This window comes from Hyperolius riggenbachi, chromosome 5 (genome assembly GCF_040937935.1).
Source record: "Hyperolius riggenbachi isolate aHypRig1 chromosome 5, aHypRig1.pri, whole genome shotgun sequence".
NCBI lineage: Eukaryota > Metazoa > Chordata > Amphibia > Anura > Hyperoliidae > Hyperolius > Hyperolius riggenbachi.
In genome coordinates, this window is record NC_090650.1 from 368,242,427 (window position 1) to 368,264,026 (window position 21,600).

The window sequence follows — 21,600 nt, forward strand, 5'->3', positions numbered from 1 at the left end:
GGAGCCACATGGACACGCCCCTCATGTTTTGAAAAAGACGACCTGGAGACCTCGCAGACAGTATAATAAACTTGTGTATTGATTTTCTTGAGACAGGCAAAAAGCATGCCATTCTGACACACCCCTCAAGACTTAGAACATTCCTCTCAATGGACAGATCACGCCCTCATGCATGAGGAGGCTGTTCAGAGACAGGACAGTATTAGATATAATAGACATGCCCCAGAGGCGTGTTCTGCAGGATGTCTAATCTCTTCTTCAGTTTGCACGGCTCGTCCATTCTGACAGCTTGGACACGCCCACATCGGAGTGTCACGTAACGGACAGCTTTCCCTCCCCGCCCATTGTTGAGAGTTCGGTGCCTGGTGACGAGCTTTGTCTAGCCAATAATCAGCTCGCTGTTCCCCTTCGGGCGTGGTTCGGTTGCCGTGGTAGCGGGAGTGTGCGGCGGAGCGGCGCAGCCATCTAGGGGGAACTGGGGAAGCAGCATGGAGGATCTGGAAGGTAAGGAGGGGCTGTGGGAGAGGAAGGGGGTCATTGTTCTGTGCAGGTCTCTCTGCAGATGGCAGCCCTGGAGACAGGAGGAGGCACCAGCTGACTGATGGGGGGGATTGTGTCATCTGTCATCCTCTGCTGATACCCTGCAGTCTCCCGAAGGGATCGGGCCTGCATTGCCTGATATGTCAGATGAGGATGGGTGCTGCGCTCTGCACATGGATGCCTTGGTGACATTATAGATGTGCAGAGACGTGATATGCAGAATGATCCACTCCCTCTCTGCATATAGATACAGCGAGTTCTTGTCTGTCACGTGATCAGTGTCTGGTGTTATTTCCACTCATGCATATGGATGGATCTGTCAGTAGCTGCAATCTGCTGAGCTTGCTTTCTGCTAAGAAATGTCTTTTGGACAGGTCAGCTTCATGGTGACCCCATGGACCTTAGGAAGACAGTCCTGCTCACTACCCTTTGCTCTTTCCTGCATAGGCATATCAATAGCTTCATTACTGCTGTCTACCCACTTTTCACGCTGATGTTGTGCGATACACCCCACCACCGCCGGGCAATGAATGTCTATGGAGACTTTCATACTGCCACAGTATGGAAGTGACATTTTCACCGCATCCCCGATGCTAGGACAAAACTACGTTAATGCGCTTACATGCAACAAACCGGAAGTCATGTAACTCTATGCGGACGCGGGGATTTTAAAAATGTTGGTGTTGCGGTGCGCATGCGCAGAACAATAACAATAATATTTATATAGTGCTTTTCTCCCTGGGGACTCAAAGCACTGTGACCCTGCATTATGCAGTCTCAAAGGCTAGGGAAAAGAGGTGAGTTTTTAGCCTTTTTTTAAAGCTGTCCAGAGAGGGAGCCTCTCGTACTGATTGTGGAAGTGAGTTCCATAGAGTAGGGGCTGCGTAGTAAAAGGCCCGAGCACCAAATGTTAAGTGTATCCTGAGAATAATCAGCTTCATCTTGTTGGCAGAGTGGAGGGTGCGTGGAGGGGCATAAAGTTCCAATAGATCCGCTATGTATTTGGGTCCCATGTTGTGTAGAGCCTTGAATGTCAGCAGGCAGATCTTGAAATTGATTCTCCATTTTACTGGCAACCAGTGAAGAGTTTGCAGTACTGGGGTGATGTGTGAGCTGCGGGGGGCATTGGCTAGGAGTCTGGCTGCAGCATTCTGTACTAGCTGTAAGGGGCGCAGAACCTTTTCTGTAGATCCGATGAACAGGGCGTTGCAGTAGTCTAGGCGGGAGGATACAAATGCATGAACCAGGGCAGGTAGGTCTTCAGCTGGGATAAGGTGTTTGATTTTCGCTATATTTCTTAGATGGAAGAAGGAAGATTTGACGACAGCTGATCTCTGCTGTTTGAGTTTTAGATTTCCATCCAGGATCACCCGAAGGTTTCGCACAGAGTCTTTATACTGTACAGTATCTTCCCCAATTGCTAGTTTGAGGTGGTGAGCGTTTTGAACTTTATCCATCATGTGTGGACCACCTACCACCAACACCTCTGTTTTGTCAGAGTTCAGCCTCAGCCAGCTGGTGTTCATCCAATTTTGTAAATCCACTAGACACGCATTTATGGATGCTGATGGGTCTTGGGTGCCAGGCTTGAAGGACAGATACAGTTGTGTGTCATCTGCATAACAATGGTATCCTAGGCCATAGTTCTGGATTATTTTGCCCAGTGGGAGCATGTAGACTGCATAGAGTAATGGTGATAGTACAGAACCCTGTGGAACTCCATAGGGAAGTGGCACTGGATTAGAGTAGTGTGTGCCCAGACATACTTGCTGTGTCCTGCCAGATAGGAAGGTCTGAAACCAGCTAAGAACAGTACCCCTTAGGCCACAGTAATTTTTCAGTCGCTGGATTAGTATTTCATGATCCACAGTATCAAATGCTGCAGACAAGTCAAGAAGAATCAAAATTGAGCAATCAACCTTGTCCCTTGCAGTAAGTAGATCATTCATTACTCGGACTAATGCCGTTTCAATGCTGTGCCTTTTCCTGAATCCTGACTGAAAAATATCAAAGATGTTGTTATCTGTAAGCCTGGCTTCCAGCTGGTTGGCGACTACTTTCTCGATAACTTTTGATAGGAATGGTAAGTTCGCCACAGGTCTGTAGTTGGTTACAGAATCAGGATCTAGTGATGGTTTCTTTGAGAGGGGTTTTATGATCGCTTTCTTTAGTTCTTCTGGGAAAAGTCCACTTTGCAAGGAGCACTGAGTGATTTTGTGAAGTGCTGGCCTGATCAGCTCTGGGCACTGCATTAAGGATCCAGTTGGGCCAGGATCCAGGTCGCAGGTAGTGGGGCAGAGACTTTGAATGAGAATTCCAAAATCTTCTTCACTCAGTGTCAAAGACTTGCCATGGTGGTACGGTAGTAGGCAGATGCAAAGTCCAGTGGTCAATTGATGTTGGTGTAATGCTGGCACGGATGGTAGACACCTTGTTTGTGAAGAAGGCAGAGAATTCTTCACACCTTTCCCTGGAGAATGTGGTTGGGGCTTTTAGGCAGGAAGGATTGCAGAGTGATTCCACTGTGTGGAAGAGTTGACCAGCTCTGTTGTTGGCTGTAGATATTTTGTGTGAGATAGTCTGATTTTTTTTTTCTTGGTTATTGCTTGTTGGTATTGTCTGAGGTGTTTTTAATTAGGCTAGATTTGTGCTCCTCAGACCCTGATTTACGCCACTGTCTTTCAAGTCTGCGCCCTTTCTTTTTTAGATCCATGATGGTTTTGTCAAACCAATTAGCTTTCTACTTTTTGGTTGCTGATTTGGTGCGCCATGGGGCAATACTGTCAAGTGTTTCATATATCGTGTTCGTGTTGTTGTACTGGGTTACTAGAGTGTTTGGGTCCATTTGACTGTGGAGCAGATTTGTAAAATCCAGGTTGGCAGTTATTCTCTCCGGTGTTAATTTATTCAGGGGACAGATTTTGATTGTTTCTTTAGGGAGCTGCTTGATAGGGTGATGTTCAATAGTAAACTGTATTATGTGATGGTCTGACCACACCACTGGGGTTACTGTTATGTTACTAATGTCCATTCCAAGGTGGAACAGTAAGTCTAGCGTATGCCCTCCTCTGTGGGTAGCAGATTTTACAACTTGTGTGAAGCCTAGTCCACCCATGAGATTTATTAGTTCATTTGCATTTTGTGATTGAGTGTTATCAGCCCAAACGTTGAAGTCACCAAGGATGATCCATCTCGGATAAGACAGAGTTAGCATTGCCAGAAGTTCTGAGAATCCCTGTAGGAATGGGTCAGCATCTCCGGGGGGACGATAAACCACTAAAATTTTGAAGCCTTTACCAGCTGAGATCTGGGCACCTATACATTCAAAAGACTTTGTTGAGCCAACATTCAGGGCTCTGAGCTGCAGAGTTGTTTTGCCTCAAATTGCTACACCCCCTCCTCTGCGGTCTCGTCTTCCCTCACTTAGGACTGAGTAATTGTATGGGATGGTTGCTTCCAATGTGGGGCCCGCATTGGCATCAATCCAGGTTTCAGTGATGCATGAAAAATCGCATGTCTGAATAAGGTTCGCAATAATATAGAGCGGGCATTGCAGAGCAATGCGGTGACTGCATGGGGCTTAGCATTGGCGACTGGGTTCACTGCCGGGGTGTTACTGCATCTCTGACTAGGGTCATGGTAACTTCTGCTACTTTCAGCCTCTGATTTCCAGTACACATCACTGGAGATCGCTGGAAAGTTCTTTCCCTTGAATGGGCCTGGGTCCCTGAAGTTGGACTGAGTCTGAGTGTGGCATTTTTTATGGGCCTGGCCACCTCTTTTTCCTCTGTGCATTTTATTTAAAATCCCTAGAGATTGCAGCAAATTAGCTTGTTTTTTCCCAATGTGAGATGCAGCTCTTGATGGCCTGAGAGATAGTAAGAAGCTGGCTGTATAGAGTAACATTGCTCTTTGGGAAGGAATGGGTTAAGTAAGCTCTTCCTTCGATTGTTGTTGTTTATTTTGCTACATTTGTTCCGATAATCACCGCACAAGGCGGTGATTTATCACTCTGCTCGGTAGTGTCATTTTTTCATGCGGATAGAGCCTTTATGAATGCTGACTTTGCAGAGTGTTCGGTAGTCAGCTGTTTTAAGCATTTCCGCATGCGGAAATGCTTTATGAATGATAGCCTATATGATGGTAAATTGCATGGTGTACCAGGTATAAAACTACCCTCCACCCATCCCAGGTCTAATCTACCCTATCCTGTGCCTAAAACTACCTGTTCCCCATTTAGTGCCTAACCTTCCCTATCCTGTGCCTAAAACTACCCTCCACCCATCCTTTGCCTAACACTGTCCTCCCCTCTCCTTTGCCTAACACTAAACTCTCATCTCCTCTGCCTAACACTACAGGGAGTGCAGAATTATTAGGCAAACGAGTATTTTGACCACATCATCCTCTTTATGCATGTTGTCTTACTCCAAGCTGTATAGGCTCGAAAGCCTACTACCAATTAAGCATATTAGGTGATGTGCATCTCTGTAATGAGAAGGGGTGTGGTCTAATGACATCAACACCCTATATCAGGTGTGCATAATTATTAGGCAACTTCCTTTCCTTTGGCAAAATGGGTCAAAAGAAGGAATTGACAGGCTCAGAAAAATCAAAAATAGTGAGATATCTTGCAGAGGGATGCAGCACTCTTAAAATTGCAAAGCTTCTGAAGCGTGATCATCGAACAATCAAGCGTTTCATTCAAAATAGTCAACAGGGTCGCAAGAAGCGTGTGGAAAAACCAAGGCGCAAAATAACTGCCCATGAACTGAGAAAAGTCAAGCGCGCAGCTGCCAAGATGCCACTTGCCACCAGTTTGGCCATATTTCAGAGCTGCAACATCACTGGAGTGCCCAAAAGCACAAGGTGTGCAATACTCAGAGACATGGCCAAGGTAAGAAAGGCTGAAAGACGACCACCACTGAACAAGACACACAAGCTGAAACGTCAAGACTGGGCCAAGAAATATCTCAAGACTGATTTTTCTAAGGTTTTATGGACTGATGAAATGAGAGTCTTGATGGGCCAGATGGATGGGCCCGTGGCTGGATTGGTAAAGGGCAGAGAGCTCCAGTCCGACTCAGACGCCAGCAAGGTGGAGGTGGAGTACTGGTTTGGGCTGGTATCATCAAAGATGAGCTTGTGGGGCCTTTTCGGGTTGAGGATGGAGTCAAGTTCAACTCCCAGTCCTACTGCCAGTTTCTGGAAGACACCTTCTTCAAGCAGTGGTACAGGAAGAAGTCTGCATCCTTCAAGAAAAACATGATTTTCATGCAGGACAACGCTCCATCACACGCGTCCAAGTACTCCACAGCGTGGCTGGCAAGAAAGGGTATAAAAGAAGAAAAACTAATGACATGGCCTCCTTGTTCACCAGATCTGAACCCCATTGAGAACCTGTGGCCCTTAACAAAATGTGAGATTTACAAGGAGGGAAAACCGTACACCTCTGTGTCTGGGAGGCTGTGGTTGCTGCTGCACGCAATGTTGATGGTGAACAGATCAAAACACTGACAGAATCCATGGATGGCAGGCTTTTGAGTGTCCTTGCAAAGAAAGGTTATATTGGTCACTGCTTTGTTTTTGTTTTTGAATGTCAGAAATGTATATTTGTGAATGTTGAGATGTTATATTGGTTTCACTGGTAAAAATAAATAATTGAGATGGGTATATATTTGTTTTTTGCTAAGTTGCCTAATAATTATGCACAGTAATAGTTACCTGCACACACAGATATCCCCCTAAAATAGCTAAAACTAAAAACTACTTTCAAAAATATTTAGCTTTGATATTAATGAGTTTTTTGGGTTCATTGAGAACATGGTTGTTGTTCAATAATAAAATTATTCCTCAAAAATACAACTTGCCTAATAATTGTGCACTCCCTGTATACTTTTCCTTGAGGGCCCTTTCACACTGAGACGGTGTGGTGCTGTGTTTTACCGCACCCCACCGGTGTGCACTGAAAATCTACAGAGACTTTCATATTGCGACGTTATGACGCAACGGAAGTGCCGTTTTCGCCACAGCATCTCTGACGCAGGTCAAGAACTATGTTGGCGCTGTGTTGAGATGCGGAGATCTGCGTCGGCCCGGAAGGTATTTTAGTCTATACCAACACATGGATTTTAAAAAAATTACTTACCCGATGTCGCGGATCGCATGCGCAGAAGTGTATTTAAACAATACACTTCCGCATACCTGAAGCAGGTAGTGACTGCAAACGTGTCACTTCCTGCTTGCAGTTACTTCCTGCTTGGCCTGTGGCCAGACAGGTGTTCCCTGAAGGCCTGTTTTTGATAGTGAGATACGGTGTGTCGGGTGCATTGTACTACATCACTGATGCTTGTTTCTGGTGTGAAACCAGCCTCAGGGTGCAAATTCTGATTACAAAATATGAAAATGGGCCGAGGCATTGCAACAGTGATGGCAGGTATAAGTGTACCCGCTGGTTTGGTGGTGCAGTGTTCTAAGGGTCATCACTCGTATCCTGCAATTTTGCTTTGACACCCTGAACAGAGTTATGGATGGAGAAATATCATAGATAGTATGGTTGAGATGACCCAGCAGGAAACCTCATAGGGAAGTTGCGCTAACGTTATTGGTTGCTGTTTTGACAGTTCTCCAATGACTGAACCCTCTACAACTTTTAGGTTTTGGGTAAGTAGAAATAACTACACCCCAACTTCTCAGCCAATTAGAATGATTTAAGTTGTACTTGGTGCTCTGATTGGAGAACTGTTCCCTGTTAGGTTTTCTGTTGAGAGCCTTTTGAATTACATCTAAATTGCAATACAATATGTATGAAAAAAGCAGGGAAACTTATTTGTGCCTGGAAGTATTTATTACCATGCATTTATGTTGCTCTTGTGTCTTCTGCATTATGTATATGGAACTCAGAGAAGCTTGTTAATCTGTCCCCTACCATAGTCCTAGACCAATGTCTCAACCACAGTCTAAATCCTCATACACCTGTACAAGGACTGTTGCCCACAGAGAAAGCTCATGTGATGTTTTGGGGATGAGTGCTGCACAGCAGATTTCCCCAGCCCTGTCCTCAAGGCCCACCAACAGTGCTTGGTTTGTAGAAAACCACAATCGCTCACAAGTGGGCTAGTTAGTGTTTCAGCAGAGTTGATTTACTGCCTCTGTATCTCCTCAAAAAGTGTAATGTTGGTGTTTGAATTTGGCATATCATATGCGGAATTCCCTACTACAACCCACAATTCAGCACAATTTCAGTACCGAACAAGTGGACAGGGGGGAGTTCCCTTACTTGTGCCTCACATGACTGTGATGTTCCTCCTTCCAAATTCAGAAGAAGGAAGTATGGAGTCCTGTGAAGCACAAGTAAGGGAACTGACCCTGTTCGGTACTGAAATGGTGCTGATCTGTGCTGTTCAGCCGTATTCCGGTATTCCAGATTTGATATGTAGAATTCGAGCACCAACACTATTGGTGTGCCTTGAGGACTGGGCTGAGGAACACTGCTGTACAGACATTCTGCTACCTTTCAGGCCGGTGATGCGTTCTCTTACTGTGGAGCGGGGCGATTAGGAGAACAGTGATACGTGTGCATGCGCTTGAATGAGATGATACAGCAGGCTGGATCACTTGCCAATCTTCCTGGTGTGATCAGCACCCATGTACTTCAGGAAATAATGGAGTGCTACGACCTGGCCGTCCTTCAGTACCCCTCAGACTGTATCGTGCAGTCTTCAAAGAAGCGTCAGCTCCTCCAAGTATTATAGCTCTTAAAGGGATACTGTAGGGGGGTTGGGGGAAAATGAGCTGAACTTACCCGGGGCTTCTAATGGTTCCCCGCAGACATCCTGTGTTGGCGCAGCCACTCACCGATGCTCCGGCCCCGCCTCCAGTTCACTTCTGGAATTTCTGACTTTAAAGTCAGAAAACCCCTGCGCCTGCACGCCCGTGTCCTCGCTCCCGCTGATGTCACCAGGAGTGTACTGCGCAGACACAGACCATACTGCGCCTGCATTACGCTCCTGGTGACATCAGCGGGAGCGAGGACACGGCAACGCAGGCGCAGTGGTTTTCAGACTTTAAAGTCTGAAATTCCAGAAGTGAACCGGAGGCGGGGCCGGAGCATCGGTGAGTGGCTGCGCCAACACAGGATGTCTGCGGGGGACCGTTAGAAGCCCCGGGTAAGTTCAACTCATTTTCCCCTGACCCCCCTATAGTATCCCTTTTTAAAGAGAACCAGAGAGGATAAAATAAAAGCTTTTATACATACCTGGGGCTTCCTCCAGCCCCATACGCACGGATCGCTCCCACGCCGCCGTCCTCCGCTGCCTGGATCCGCCGGTACCGGGTCCAGTCATTACCGCCAGTCGGCCGGCGGACGCGGCCAATTCTCCGCATCACAGGGGCTCCCTCCATACACTTACGCTTGTGGCTGCCTACTGCGCAGCCGCATGCGTAAGGGTATGGTGGGAGCCCCTGTGATGCGGACAATTGGCCGCGTCCGCCGGAAGTGACGGGACCCAGTAGCGGCGATAGAGGAAGCGGAGGATGGCGGCGTGGGAGCAATCCAGGCTTATGGGGCTGGAAGAAGCCCCAGGTATGTATAAAAGCTTTTTTCTATTTTCCCATTTCATTCCTCTCTGGTTCCCTTTAAAACATAGCTCTTGTATTCAAAGTCCATTAAAAAAAAGTAAAAAGTGCAGACAAAGTGCAGGGCTGATGTCCAGCGACAGCTGGCCCCTGGGTCTCTTGCAGTTCCCTATCCGGTCCTCCTTGCGAGTCTCATCCCTAATTGGTCCAATTCTTGTATATAAGATGTGTGTTTGTGCAATCTGATTCAGTGTGGGTCTGACCAGCCTGAAAACAGGCTGCTTGGCCTGAAACAACGGGCTGTCGCTGGATATCAGCCCTGCACTTTGTCTGCCCTTTTTATTCTTTTTAATGGATTTTGAATAAAAGAGCTATGTTTTAAGAGCTATAATATTTGGAGGTGCTGATCCTCCTTTGAAGACTGGATTCGTTGCCAATGCATTGGGGCCATTGTACACACGCTACACTCTTATGCTTTAAGGTGGACCTGAACTCTTGCACAGGACAGAAGAAAAACAGAGAAATGCACCCTGGATGTATTTAGAGCAGGCCTGGGGAAACTTTTTGTGGCCCGGGTCACATGCTGTGGACCTCCTGCTTCCCTGCAGAGTTGCGAGCAGGCGGTAGCTAGGGTAGACTTAAAACTCACCTGGTTGCCGGGCAGAGTCACGTCTCTATGGCAACAGGGCGTCACATGACATCGGGACGTGCCAGCGTATTACAAGCTGGCACGTCCCGATGTCATGTGACGCCCTGTTGCCATGGAGACGTAATGTAATACGATGGCACGTCCTGACATCGTGTCATGTGATGCCCTGAGTAACAGCGCAAGCAGGTCTAATCCGGCATGCGGGCCTTAGTTTACCCAGCGCTAATTTAGAGAGTTTAGCCTGTCTAATTCCCCCTCATTTGTGTCTAATCACAAGCTGTAATTTTTTCTCTCTCACCTGTCACCTGACTGCCATGGCAGATAAACTCGTTTGAAAGCACATAATGTTAATAATATGTCTGCTTCTATGAAAGCAGGAAGTGGAAACTGCAGATTTATTGTAGGATTTGTATTAGCTGTAACAACGAAATGTTTTTCTTTAAAGGTTATTTTGCTGTTGTGCATCTTTTAAAACGGGTCCCTCTGTAATGATTATTTACAAGATTATAGGGTTTTCTCAGAACAAATTATATCAGTCATGAAAAGTATTTGGTGATTTACAGTTGTTCGCCGTAGTATTATACTGTATGCACCCTTCTTTTGTGCGCCCCAGGAATTTAGCTGGACTTCCTAGTTCAGAAGCTTTGCTACCCTCTCCTGCGAGTGCCATGCTTCCACTCACCTTTGTGATGCCCATTCTGTTTATAGCTCTAAATGGGGGAAAAGAAAAGGGGAATGTGAATAAAGGTCCGTACACACGCCGGACTGGAGGCAACGATGGGTCCATCGTCACCTCCCACTGAGTGGGCGTTCCAACGACAGTCCGGCGTGTGTACGCACTGTCGGCGGACTGATACGGCTGCTCAGTGCGTACACACGCTGGACTGTCGTTGGAACGCCCACCCAGCGGGAGGTGACGACGGACCCGTCGTTGCCTCCAGTCCGGCTTGTGTACGGACCTTAATGCTACGTACACACATGCGACAACGATCGTTCGTTGTGAACGACGAACGAACTTTTAATTGATGAAAGAACGACCTAAGTAAAGTTAGTTTTTAAATGTGTGTAACGATCTGATCGTTAGAACGAACATTACATCACGTAAAGCAACTATTGCGCTTGCGCATAAAAATGAGAAGTTTCATGGAGAAATAGCGAAATGCGCATGTGCCTAGTACGAACGACCGTTTCCAACGATGTACTACTTTTGCAAACGATCGTCGTTGGAAAAATCCACTAAGCTAGATCGTTCGTTTTTAACGATCTAGCTCGTCCGTTGTTAGACTTAATGATCGTTGGTTGCTTTTTTTTAAACGATCGTCGTTTGAAACGATCGGGGAACGATCGTTTCAAACGACTATAGTCGCATGTGTGTACGCACCTTAAGTGTGTATGTGTTTCTGCTAGCACAGACAATGCTGCACTCTAAAAGAGCCCTAAGCAGTTCTGCCTGTAACTTTTGTTGATGGGAATACATGAAGTAGATGAGTTTGTGGTATGATCACAATAGTGGGAGTCCAGCCAGAATACACAAAGCTGGATTGCGTTGTTATAGTTGTGGTTTAAAGGGAAGGTTCAGGGAGGGGATTAAAAAAATAAATGTCCACTTACCTGGGGCTTCCTCCAGCCCGTGGCAGGCAGGAGGTGCCCTCGCCGCCGCTCCGCAGGCTCCCGGTGGTCTCCGGTGCCCGACCCGACCTGGCCAGGCCGGCTGCCAGGTCGGGCTCTTCTGCGCTCCATTTCCTGGGACTTCTGCGTCCCACGCCGGCGCGCTGACGTCATCGGACGTCCGCCGGACTGTACTGCGCATGCGCAGTAGTTCTGCGCATGCGCAGTACAGCCCGGCGGACGTCCGATGACGTCAGCGCGCCGGCGTGGGACGCAGAAGTCCCAGGAAATGGAGCGCAGAAGAGCCCGACCTGGCAGCCGGCCTGGTCGGGTCGGGCACCGGAGACCACCGGGAGCCTGCGGAGCGGCGGCGAGGGCACCTCCTGCCTGCCACGGGCTGGAGGAAGCCCCAGGTAAGTGGACATTTATTTTTATTTTTTTAATCCCCTCCCTGAACCTTCCCTTTAAAGTGGAACTGAGCATGCACTGTTAAAGGAGAACTGTAGTGAGAGCTATATGGAGGTGCCATATTTATTTCCTTTTAAGCAATACCAGTTGCCTGGCAGCCCTGCTGGTCTGTTTGGCTGAAGAAGTGTCCGAATCACACCAGAAACAAGCATGCAGCAAATGTTGTCATATCTGTCAAATTTGTCAGAAACACCTGATCTGCTGTATGCTTGTTCAGGGCCTATGGCTTAAAGTATTAGAGGCAGAGGATCAGCAGGGCTGCCAGGCAACTGGTATTGTTTAAATGGAAATAAATATGGCAGCCTCCATATACCTCTCTCTACAGTTCTCCTTTAACAAGTCCATTGCCACACTGGAGGGGGCAATCTTTACAGTACATATACACTCACCAGCAAAAACCTTCTTTAAGAGAATCTGTATTGTTAAAATCACACAAAAGTAAACATACCAGTGCATTAGGGGACATCTCCTATTACCATCTGTCACAATTTCTCCGCTCCCCGCCGCATGAAAAGTGGTTAAAACAGTTTTTAAAAGTTTGTTTATAAACAAACAAAATGGCCACCAAAACAGGAAGTAGGTTGATGTACAGTATGTCCACACATAGAAAATACATCCATTCACAAGCAGGCTGTATACAGCCTTCCTTTTGAATCTCAAGAGATCATTTGCGTGTTTCTTTCCCCCTGCATCTCTCATGCACTGAAGTTTCAGGCTGCTCTTTTCTTCCTGCAAACAGCTTTGCCCTTGTCTGTAATTCCTCACTATGTGAAAGCCCAGCCAGCTCAGAGGACGATTTATCCAGCTTGTCAAAGATAAGAGATAAGAGAGAAGCTGCTCTAATCTAAATAACACACAGGCAGTGTGCATAGAGGGGCCTAGAAGGGGGAGTTCATAGCAGAACCACAACACTGAAGAACTTGGCAGCCTTCCAGACACAGGCTGACAAGTCTGACAAGAGAGAGATAAGTTGATTTATTACAGAGACTGTGATAGCAGAAAGTGCTGCAGTAAGCCAGAACACATTAGAATAGCTTTTGGAACTTGTAGGATGATAAAAAAACAGGATGCAATTTTTGTTACGGAGTCTCTTTAGGCCCTGTTCACATCACAAACGCGGATGGCCATGCGTGCGGAACACAACGCGTACGAACGCACGCCATCCGCGTTTGTGTGCGTTGCGTGGCTGATCCCATCACTGAAAAGTGAATGGGACAGCCATGCATTTTTACAAAAATTGCATGCAGCATGCGTTCCCGGACCGCACAGGTCCGGAACGCATGCAGTGTGAACATCAGACAGTGCACTCTATGCTGTCTGATGTCGTGCGTGTCGGCCACCTGCATGCGTTTCCAAAACGCGGCTGAAAACGCGTGCAGTGTGAACGGGGCCTTAGTTCTGGGCTCACCCTCCAATACAGCACTACCGCTGCAACAGAAGCAGGTGTGCAAAAGTGTCTCAAGCCATTTTAATTTCCGTTGATCACATGCCACTCCCTGGTGCCCTCAGCTCCCCTACCCTTATGGTGGCCACATGTTACAATTTTTCTGTTTGATTTTACCCCAATTTGATTAAAACGCTTAATTGTGTGAGAAAATCGAGATTTTTTTTTTTCTTAGAGCGATAAATTTGATTGAACTTTTCGTTTTTCTCAATCAAAATGGTTTGGAAAGGTTGGAAAAAATCAGATACATTTTGGCAGAAATGGAATGGTGTGTGGTGGGGGTTGTATGAAAGTCATTCGACCTAATACACTTTAAGTTTACACTCAAGAATAAATAAACTTTATTTGTCAAAGTGATGCATCAGAAAGAATGTATTTCTTCACTGTTATAAATGTACGGTAGTTTTATTGATTAAAATAAATGAGGAATAGATTTATTAATGTACGATACATTTTATAAGGTTGGTTGTGTTCCCTTTATACATAGCACTGATGGCACAGAGCACCCAATACACATTTATAAATAAAAAATTATATTTTTATTACATCTAATTTACATCTTTAATTCAAACGTTTTTGTTGTGATTGTGGCAAAATGGAACATGTGTGTGGTATATTGTTTAGGAGAGTCTAAATTTTCATTTGAGCGAGGGAAAAAAAATAAAAACAATCAAAGTTGTTGAATCGAAAAAATTGTTATGTGTATGGTCAGCGTTAGGTGAGGCCCCATTTACACTTAACAAGTAGAGATGTGGCAAACGGTTCCTGAACCGTTCGCCGGCGAACATCTCTGAATCCCTGGGGGGTTTACTACTTCGGGGTCGCTCTGACCAGGAGTAGTACGCCTGCGCTGCCCGGCGGACCGCGTCCTAGATCGCACTTCTGTTGCCGGGCACTTTCTGCGCATGTGCGTGACTTCATGAACGACGGCGAACCGTTCGCCATATCACTGTTAATCAGTTGCTCTGTTATAACTGAAAGAAAACTGATTTTCGAAGTAATGCCCATGTTTCCTATGGCACCTTTTACACTTAAAGAGGAACTCCAGTGAAAATAATGTAATAAAAAAAGTGCTTAATTTTTACAATAATTATGTATAAATGATTTAGTCAGTGTTTGCCCATTGTAAAACTTTTGAATCCCTGATTTACATTCTGACATTCATGGTGACATTTTTACTGTTGGCAGATGATGTAGCTGCTGCATGCTTTTTTGGCAGTTGGAAACAGCTGTAAACAGCTATTTCCCACAATGCAACAAGGTTCACAGACAGGAAATTGCCAGGTGTACGTACTCAAGAGTTTCTTGTGGGAGGGGTTTCACCACAATATCAGTCATACAGCGCCCCCTGATGGACTGTTTGTGAAAAGGAATAGATTTCTCATGTAAAAGGGGCTATCAGCTACTGATTGGGATAAAGTTGAATTCTTGGTCGGAGCTTCTCTTTAACGCTTCTAAGTGAATTTTTTTACAATGCACTGCTATGGAAAAAATGCATACTAACGCACATCAACTGATTAAGTGTAAAAGGGCCCTTTAGTTTTGAGGGAGCGATGGAAGCGTTGTAGTTGTGCTAAATGGACCTGCTTATGCAAACTGATTTTTCTAACCTGGACTCTATGCTATGTCTCTATGGAATAAGGCAAAGGGTAGACCGTGTATGTCCGTACTGCGCATGCGTGAATGCCCTCTCTCGGGCGCTTACGCGTGCACAGTATAGAGTCTCCCATCTTCAGGAGCACTCGGGCTCCAAAAGACTTTCAAAGCCACATGCGGTGGGGGATTCAAATGTGGGTGAAATCGCTTGAATGCGGGGACCGTGAGAGAAGCGGCAAGGCTCTATTGGGCCCAGAGCCTTCCCTCTCCATAGGTGAGTATCTGGTTTTGTTTTCTTACACTAGCTTTAAACACAAAATAAACCTGAGGCATTCTAGGAAAGTCATATTTTGGAGTACGGTACAACTATAGATAGACTTGTTCATCATCAGTTTATTTTTAGCTCAGGTTTGCTTTAAATTCTGTGGAAAAGCAGTGTCTTCTTACTGTGTTCCCTAACCCTGTTCTTAATTCCCACCAACAGTGCATATTTTGTGGAAATCCACACAGGTAGTTAATCAACTTTGCTGAGACATTAATTACCCCACCTGTGATTGTGTGTGGTTTCCTGCAAAACCTGTACTGTTGGTGGGCCTTAAGGACAGGATTAGGGAACACTGTTCTAGGAGATGTCATGTGACATGTTGTTTCTTTACTGTATCTTCTTTAACCACTTGATAACTGAGGGTTTTTTCCCCCTTTAGGACTAGAGCAATTTTCAACTGTCAGCGCTCCTCACTTTCTTTCGCCAATAACTTAATTACTACTAATCACAGCGTTATGATTTATATCTTCTTTTTCTCGCCATTAAGTAGGCTTTCTTTGGGAGGTTCAGTTTGCTAAGAATTATTTTATCCTAAATGCATTTTAACATGAATAATAAGAAAAATAAATAAAAAAATGCATTATTTCTCAGTTTTTGGCCGTTATAGTGTTAAAATAAAACGTTCTGCTGTGAATAAAAGCCACACATTTTTTTTGCCCGTTTGTCCTGGTTATTGCAACGATTTAAAAATGTACCTAGTACAATGTATGGCTCCAATATTTTATTTGGAAATAAAGGTGAATCCGACACCATCAACGTAAGTATATGCTCTTTTATTGGCACATAACAGCTGTCATAACAACGTTTCAGGGCAGCCACCCCTTTATCAAGCTGAGCTGTTAGCCATCAAGTTTACACTGACATACAAAGCTCTTTATATACATAGCATGGTGTGCAAGTAACCAATCACATTTGAATTTCTGCATCAACCAATCCTGCAGTCCGTCCTCAAAGCGGACCTAATGGGAAACTGCGCTACCAATACTTCATAGGGACGTTTAAAACATCGATCATCTCACCCCTCCCACATCCACCTATTGCCAAGAAGCAGAGACACGCCTGACCTGCGTGATGTGGGGAAGGCGGAGCTATCGCACCGCCTCCCACGTTGCCCTGACTACGCTAGTGGGAGCGGCGAAGCATCACCGCTCACCATAGCGGATGGAAAAGAAAACCCAAATTTCCTATCTCAAAAAATTAGCATATTTTATCCGACCAATAAAAGAAAAGTGTCTTTAAAACAAAAAAAGTCACCCTTCAAATAATTATGTTCAGTTATGCTCTCAATACTTGGTCGGGAATCCTTTTGCAGAAATTACTGCTTCAATGCGGTGTGGCATGGAGGCAATCAGCCTGCTGCACTTCTCAGGTGTTATGGAGGCCCAGGATGCTTCGATAGAGGCCTTAAGCTTATCCAGAGTGTTGGGTCTTGCATCTCTCAACTTTCTCTTCACAATATCCCACAGATTCTCTATGGGATTCAGGTCAGGAGAGTTGGCAGGCCAATTGAGCACAGTAATACCATGGTCAGTAAACCATTTACCAGTGGTTTTGGCACTGTGAGCAGGTGCCAGGTCGTGCTGAAAAATGAAATCTTCATCTCCATAAAGCTTTTCAGCAGATGGAAGCATGAAGTGCTCCAAAATCTCCTGATAGCTAGCTGCATTGACCCTGTCCTTGATAAAACACAGTGGACCAACACCAGCAGCTGACATGGCACCCCAGACCATCACTGACTGTGGGTACTTGACACTGGACTTCAGACATTTTGGCATTTCCCTCTCTCCAGTCTTCCTCCAGACTCTGGCACCTTGATTTCCGAATGACATGTAAAAGTTGCTTTCATCCGAAAAAAGTACTTTGGACCACTGAGCAACAGTCCAGTGCTGCTTCTCTGTAGCCCAGGTCAGGCGCTTCTGTCGCTGTTTCTGGTTCAAAAGTGGGTTCATGCTTCCATCTGCTGAAAAGCTTTATGGAGATGAAGATTTCATTTTTCAGCACGACCTGGCACCTGCTCACAGTGCCAAAACCACTGGTAAATGATTTACTGACCATGGTATTACTGTGCTCAATTGGCCTGCCAACTCTCCTGAGCTGAACCCCATAGAGAATCTGTGGGATATTGTGAAGAGAAAGTTGAGACGCAATACCCAACACTCTGGATGAGCTTAAGGCCGCTATCGAAGCATCCTGGGCCTTCATAACACCTGATCAGTGCCACAGGCTGATTGCCTCCATGCCACACCGCATTGAAGCAGTCATTTCTGCAAAAGGATTCCCAACCAAGTATTGAGAGCATAACTGAACATACCGTATTTTTCGGACTATATAAGACGCACTTTTTCTCCCCCAAAAATGGGGTGAAAAAGTCACTGCGTCTTATAGTCCGAATACTACATTTGGACAGACGCCAGTGTCCCCCTATGTGTCCCCGCGGCAATAGCAATCAGTGAATCCTCCCCCTTTCTTTAACCCCGGCGCATGTGCTTGAAAGTTCTTGCAACTGAATGGAGGACACTTCCAGGACCGGTAAACACTTCCGCATATCATTCTCTAAGCGGCCGATCCAATTCCCGGTAAACACTTCCGCATATGCCATTCTCTAAGCGGGTTGGTCAAATCTACGTACAGCAGGGGAGAACGAGAACACGGACCTTCTGCAGCTTCCTGCAGAAGGTCCGTGTTCTCGTTCTCCCCTGCTGTACGTAGATTTGGCCAACCCGCTTAGAGAATGGCATATGCGGAAGTGTTTACCGGGAATTGGATCGGCCGCTTAGAGAATGATATGCGGAAGTGTTTACCGGTAATTGGATCGGCACACACACTGGAGCTGAGCGGCGTTTGATTGGGGGATCGGGGGCTTTGGTGCAGTGTCCCCCCGAAGCAACTAATGTCAGCGCCGGCTGCCTGCCTTTATCCTGTGTCCTGAGTGCGGGGAGTCAGACGCGCTGGAGCCGTGGGTATAGATTCCAGAAACTGCAGGCATGGCTCATTTCGGCTTCCAGTACAGAGTAAATGATAGTAAGTAACAAAGAGGTGGGGGGTGTTCACAGCAGGCACTTCCCACTGCGTCCCTTATCTGCTTGGCAGGACGATCAGCAGAGACCATACTACTGTCACAGTGCTAGCTGCAGCTTCCACTCTCTGCTCTGCCCTTTTGCATCACAGTATATGCATGCTAAATGATTGTTGGGGGGATTGGGGATTAGCATAGGGTGAGTTATTGCATCTTGGGGGGCAGTAGGATTAGTATAGGTGGGGTAATTGCATCTTGGGGGGCAGTGGGATTAGTATAGGTGAGGTTATTGCAGCTTGGGGGGCAGTGGGATTAGTGTAAGTGGGGGTTATTGCAGCTTGGGGGCAGTGGGATTAGAGTAAGTGGGGGTTATTGCATTTTAGGGGCAGTGGGATTAGTGTAAGTGGGGGTTATTGCAGCTTGGGGGCAGTGGGATTAGTGTAAGTGGGGGTTATTGCCACTTGGGGGCAGTGGGATTAGAGTAAGTGGGGGTTATTATTGCATTTTAGGGGCAGTGGGATTAGTGTAAGTGGGGGGTTATTGCAGCTTGGGGGGCAGTGGAATTAGTGAAAGTGGGGGTTATTGCAGCTTGGGGGGCAGTGGGATTAGTGTAAGTGGGGGTTATTGCAGCTTGGGGGGCAGTGGGATTAGTGTAAGTGGGGGTCATTGCAGCTTGCGGAGCAGTGGGATTAGTGTAAGTGGGGGTCATTGCAGCTTGGGGGGCAGTGGGATTAGTGTAAGTGGGGGCTAGTGCAACTTGGGGGCAGTGGGATTATTGTAAATGGGGGTTATTGCCACTTGGGGGCAGTGGGATTAGTGTAAGGGGGGTTATTGCATCTTGGGGGCAGTGGGATTAATGTAAGTGGGGGTTATTACAGCTTGGGGGCAGTGGGATTAGTGTAAATGGGTGTTACTATAGCTTAGATAGACAGTTTGGGTGAGAGAAGATCCACTAGATGCCCCTGCACCATGGATGCACCAAGTTTAGTATTTTTTTTTTTACCCTGTTTTTGTCCTCTAAACTTGGGTGCGTCTTATGGTCCGGAGCGTCTTATAGTCCGCAAAATACGGTAATTATTTGAAGGGTGACTTTTTTTTTTTTTTGTTTTAAAAACACTTTTCTTTTATTGGTCGGATGAAATATGCTAATTTTTTGAGATAGGAAATTTGGGTTTTCATGAGCTATATGCCAAAATCATCAATATTAAAACAATAAAAGGCTTGAACTACTTCAGTTGTGTGTATTTGAATCTAAAATATATGAAAATATGTTTTTCAGTACATTACAGAAAATAATGAACTTTTTCACAATATGCTAATTTTTTGAGAAGATCCTGTATATGTGTGTGTTTATGTACTATGGGAGGTTGTGGGAGGGAAATAGTTAATTATAAATGTCAGTATGGGGATTTTTATAAAATAAAAATGAATTTTGGTGTAATATACTATATACAATATGATACAATAAAATGATCCGATTTTACGGCAATTCGATTAAACGATCGGATCTCTTGTAAGAATCGAATGCTTTTTTTTTTTTTTTTTCATCCGACTGAAAAATCTGATCGGATTTCCTGTTTTTTTTTTTTTTGTTTTTTTTTTGATCAATCCAGAATGCCAGATATTTTTCTTCAATTTTTCTAAAGATTGTATGGTGTGTTAGATTGTCAATTTAATAATATACACACCCTAGCAATTTTCTCAGAGTTTCCAATCATTTTTATCATTGTGGAAAAAATTGAACATATGTGTGTGGTACATTGGTCATATTTTTCAAATGTTACAATCAGTCAGAAAAATGTATTGCATTTCTTGAATTGAACAGATATTTAAAAAAATGTATGGTGTGTGGCCACCTTAACATGTAACCACAGTTACATTGCCTAGGGCCTGATAGATGTTCTTTGTTCCGGTCTGTACCTTCTACAAGTACTCTTACCAAGGACTAGTTTTAGTCTATGACTAAACGTATTAGAGGCAGAAGACCAGCTGGATAGCCAGGTAACTGGTATTGTTTAAAAGGGAATAAATATGGCAGCCTCCGTATCCCTCTCACTTCAGTTGTCTTTTAAAATTCCTAAGCGTTGGCAGTTAAGAGATGCATTTCATATTACATACTTTCAATCAACAAGATTGTAATATGCAAATTAGGAGACGGAGTCAGAGTCGGAGTTGGTGGAATCCTAATCTAAGGAGTCGGTGAATTTTTGTACCGACTCCACAAGCCCTGGTCACCTCTGTTTATATTTGGGCCAGTGCAAATTGTGTGGAGTGCCAATTAATGAATACTATGTAATATGAGGGACTACCTAAAGTATCGGTGTCAATTCGATAAAATATCGATAACCATTCGGTAACCATTCGGTAATGTGGCGATATTTCCATTGTACAGCGGTAATTTAACACAAGGCCATAAGATTCCCATGGAATTGTGGGTAAAAGGCAGTCCTTTGAACACTACATAGCAACAATCTGAATAGGGCTTAACACCTGGACCAGGATTCTGGAAGTGGCTTGGGACAATCCCACAATTTCGCCAGCTGCGGCTTGATAGGAGCCTTGTCTAACAAAAAAATGTAGTGCAGCTAGCAGATTAGTTAACCCTGGCACTGACTGTGTTCTCTTAAAAGATGATTCAAGAGAAATGCCGATGTCCTGGTATAGCAAACAAATCCATTCTCTTGCAAATTGATATGGTTCTAGATCTTATTCTTGCCCTTCTGTGCCTTTGAATCACTCTCAGCTGATACATAACCACTTCAAATGGCTCCATCTTCTCTGGCAGCAATGATCTGACAGGAATAACGGCATAGCAGTGAAGGAGATAACTAATTCTAAATGTAACGCTAAACCACGCCCACTTTCATATTCATGAATTGCACTTTCTTCCGTTTTAACGCATCGCTAACGAATGATTACCAAATTATTACCGAATGCTCGCTAACAATAAAATTTGGTGAATCCTGAAATCAACTTAACGAATTCTGTATTTTACTGAACTGTCGTTAACCAATTCGATAAGTCTTGATGAATTGAGGCCATGGTCTATAAAAGCTGGTGTGGCTGTCACTACTCCCTATTACAGTGCTCTTCATTGTAATGTCTCCTTATTCTAGTTTTTTTTTTTTTTTTTTTTTTTTTCATGTGCTCATTATTATTCTGAATTGAATGCTGCTTTTTACAGCACCCCCAATTATATTGTGCTTTCTATCATACTCCCCCCCCCCCCCCCCCCCCTCCCAACCTCCATGATGGGAAAAAAAATGACAAAGAACCCCTGCAGGGTACTCAAGGAAACCTGGGGTTCCACGGAACCTTGGTTGAGGATGCCTGATGTATAGTATTCACAGCAGAGTACATAGAAGAAAAGTTACTATAAA

At 45.2% G+C, this 21,600-nt stretch overlaps 1 protein-coding gene across 2 annotated transcripts in view; it reads left to right on the top strand.

The window, feature by feature from the left end:
• Positions 1-352: 352 nt before the first annotated feature.
• ZC2HC1A (zinc finger C2HC-type containing 1A) overlaps positions 353-21,600 on the top strand; it is a 141,085-nt gene continuing 119,837 nt past the window's right edge. The window contains exon 1 of one of the 2 annotated variants that reach the window (XM_068234843.1): positions 353-504. In XM_068234843.1, coding sequence (XP_068090944.1) covers positions 489-504 — 16 coding nt within the window. In that variant the 5' untranslated portion in view covers positions 353-488. The remainder of the gene's footprint in view (positions 505-21,600) is intronic. The other variant, XM_068234840.1, reaches the window with a different exon arrangement.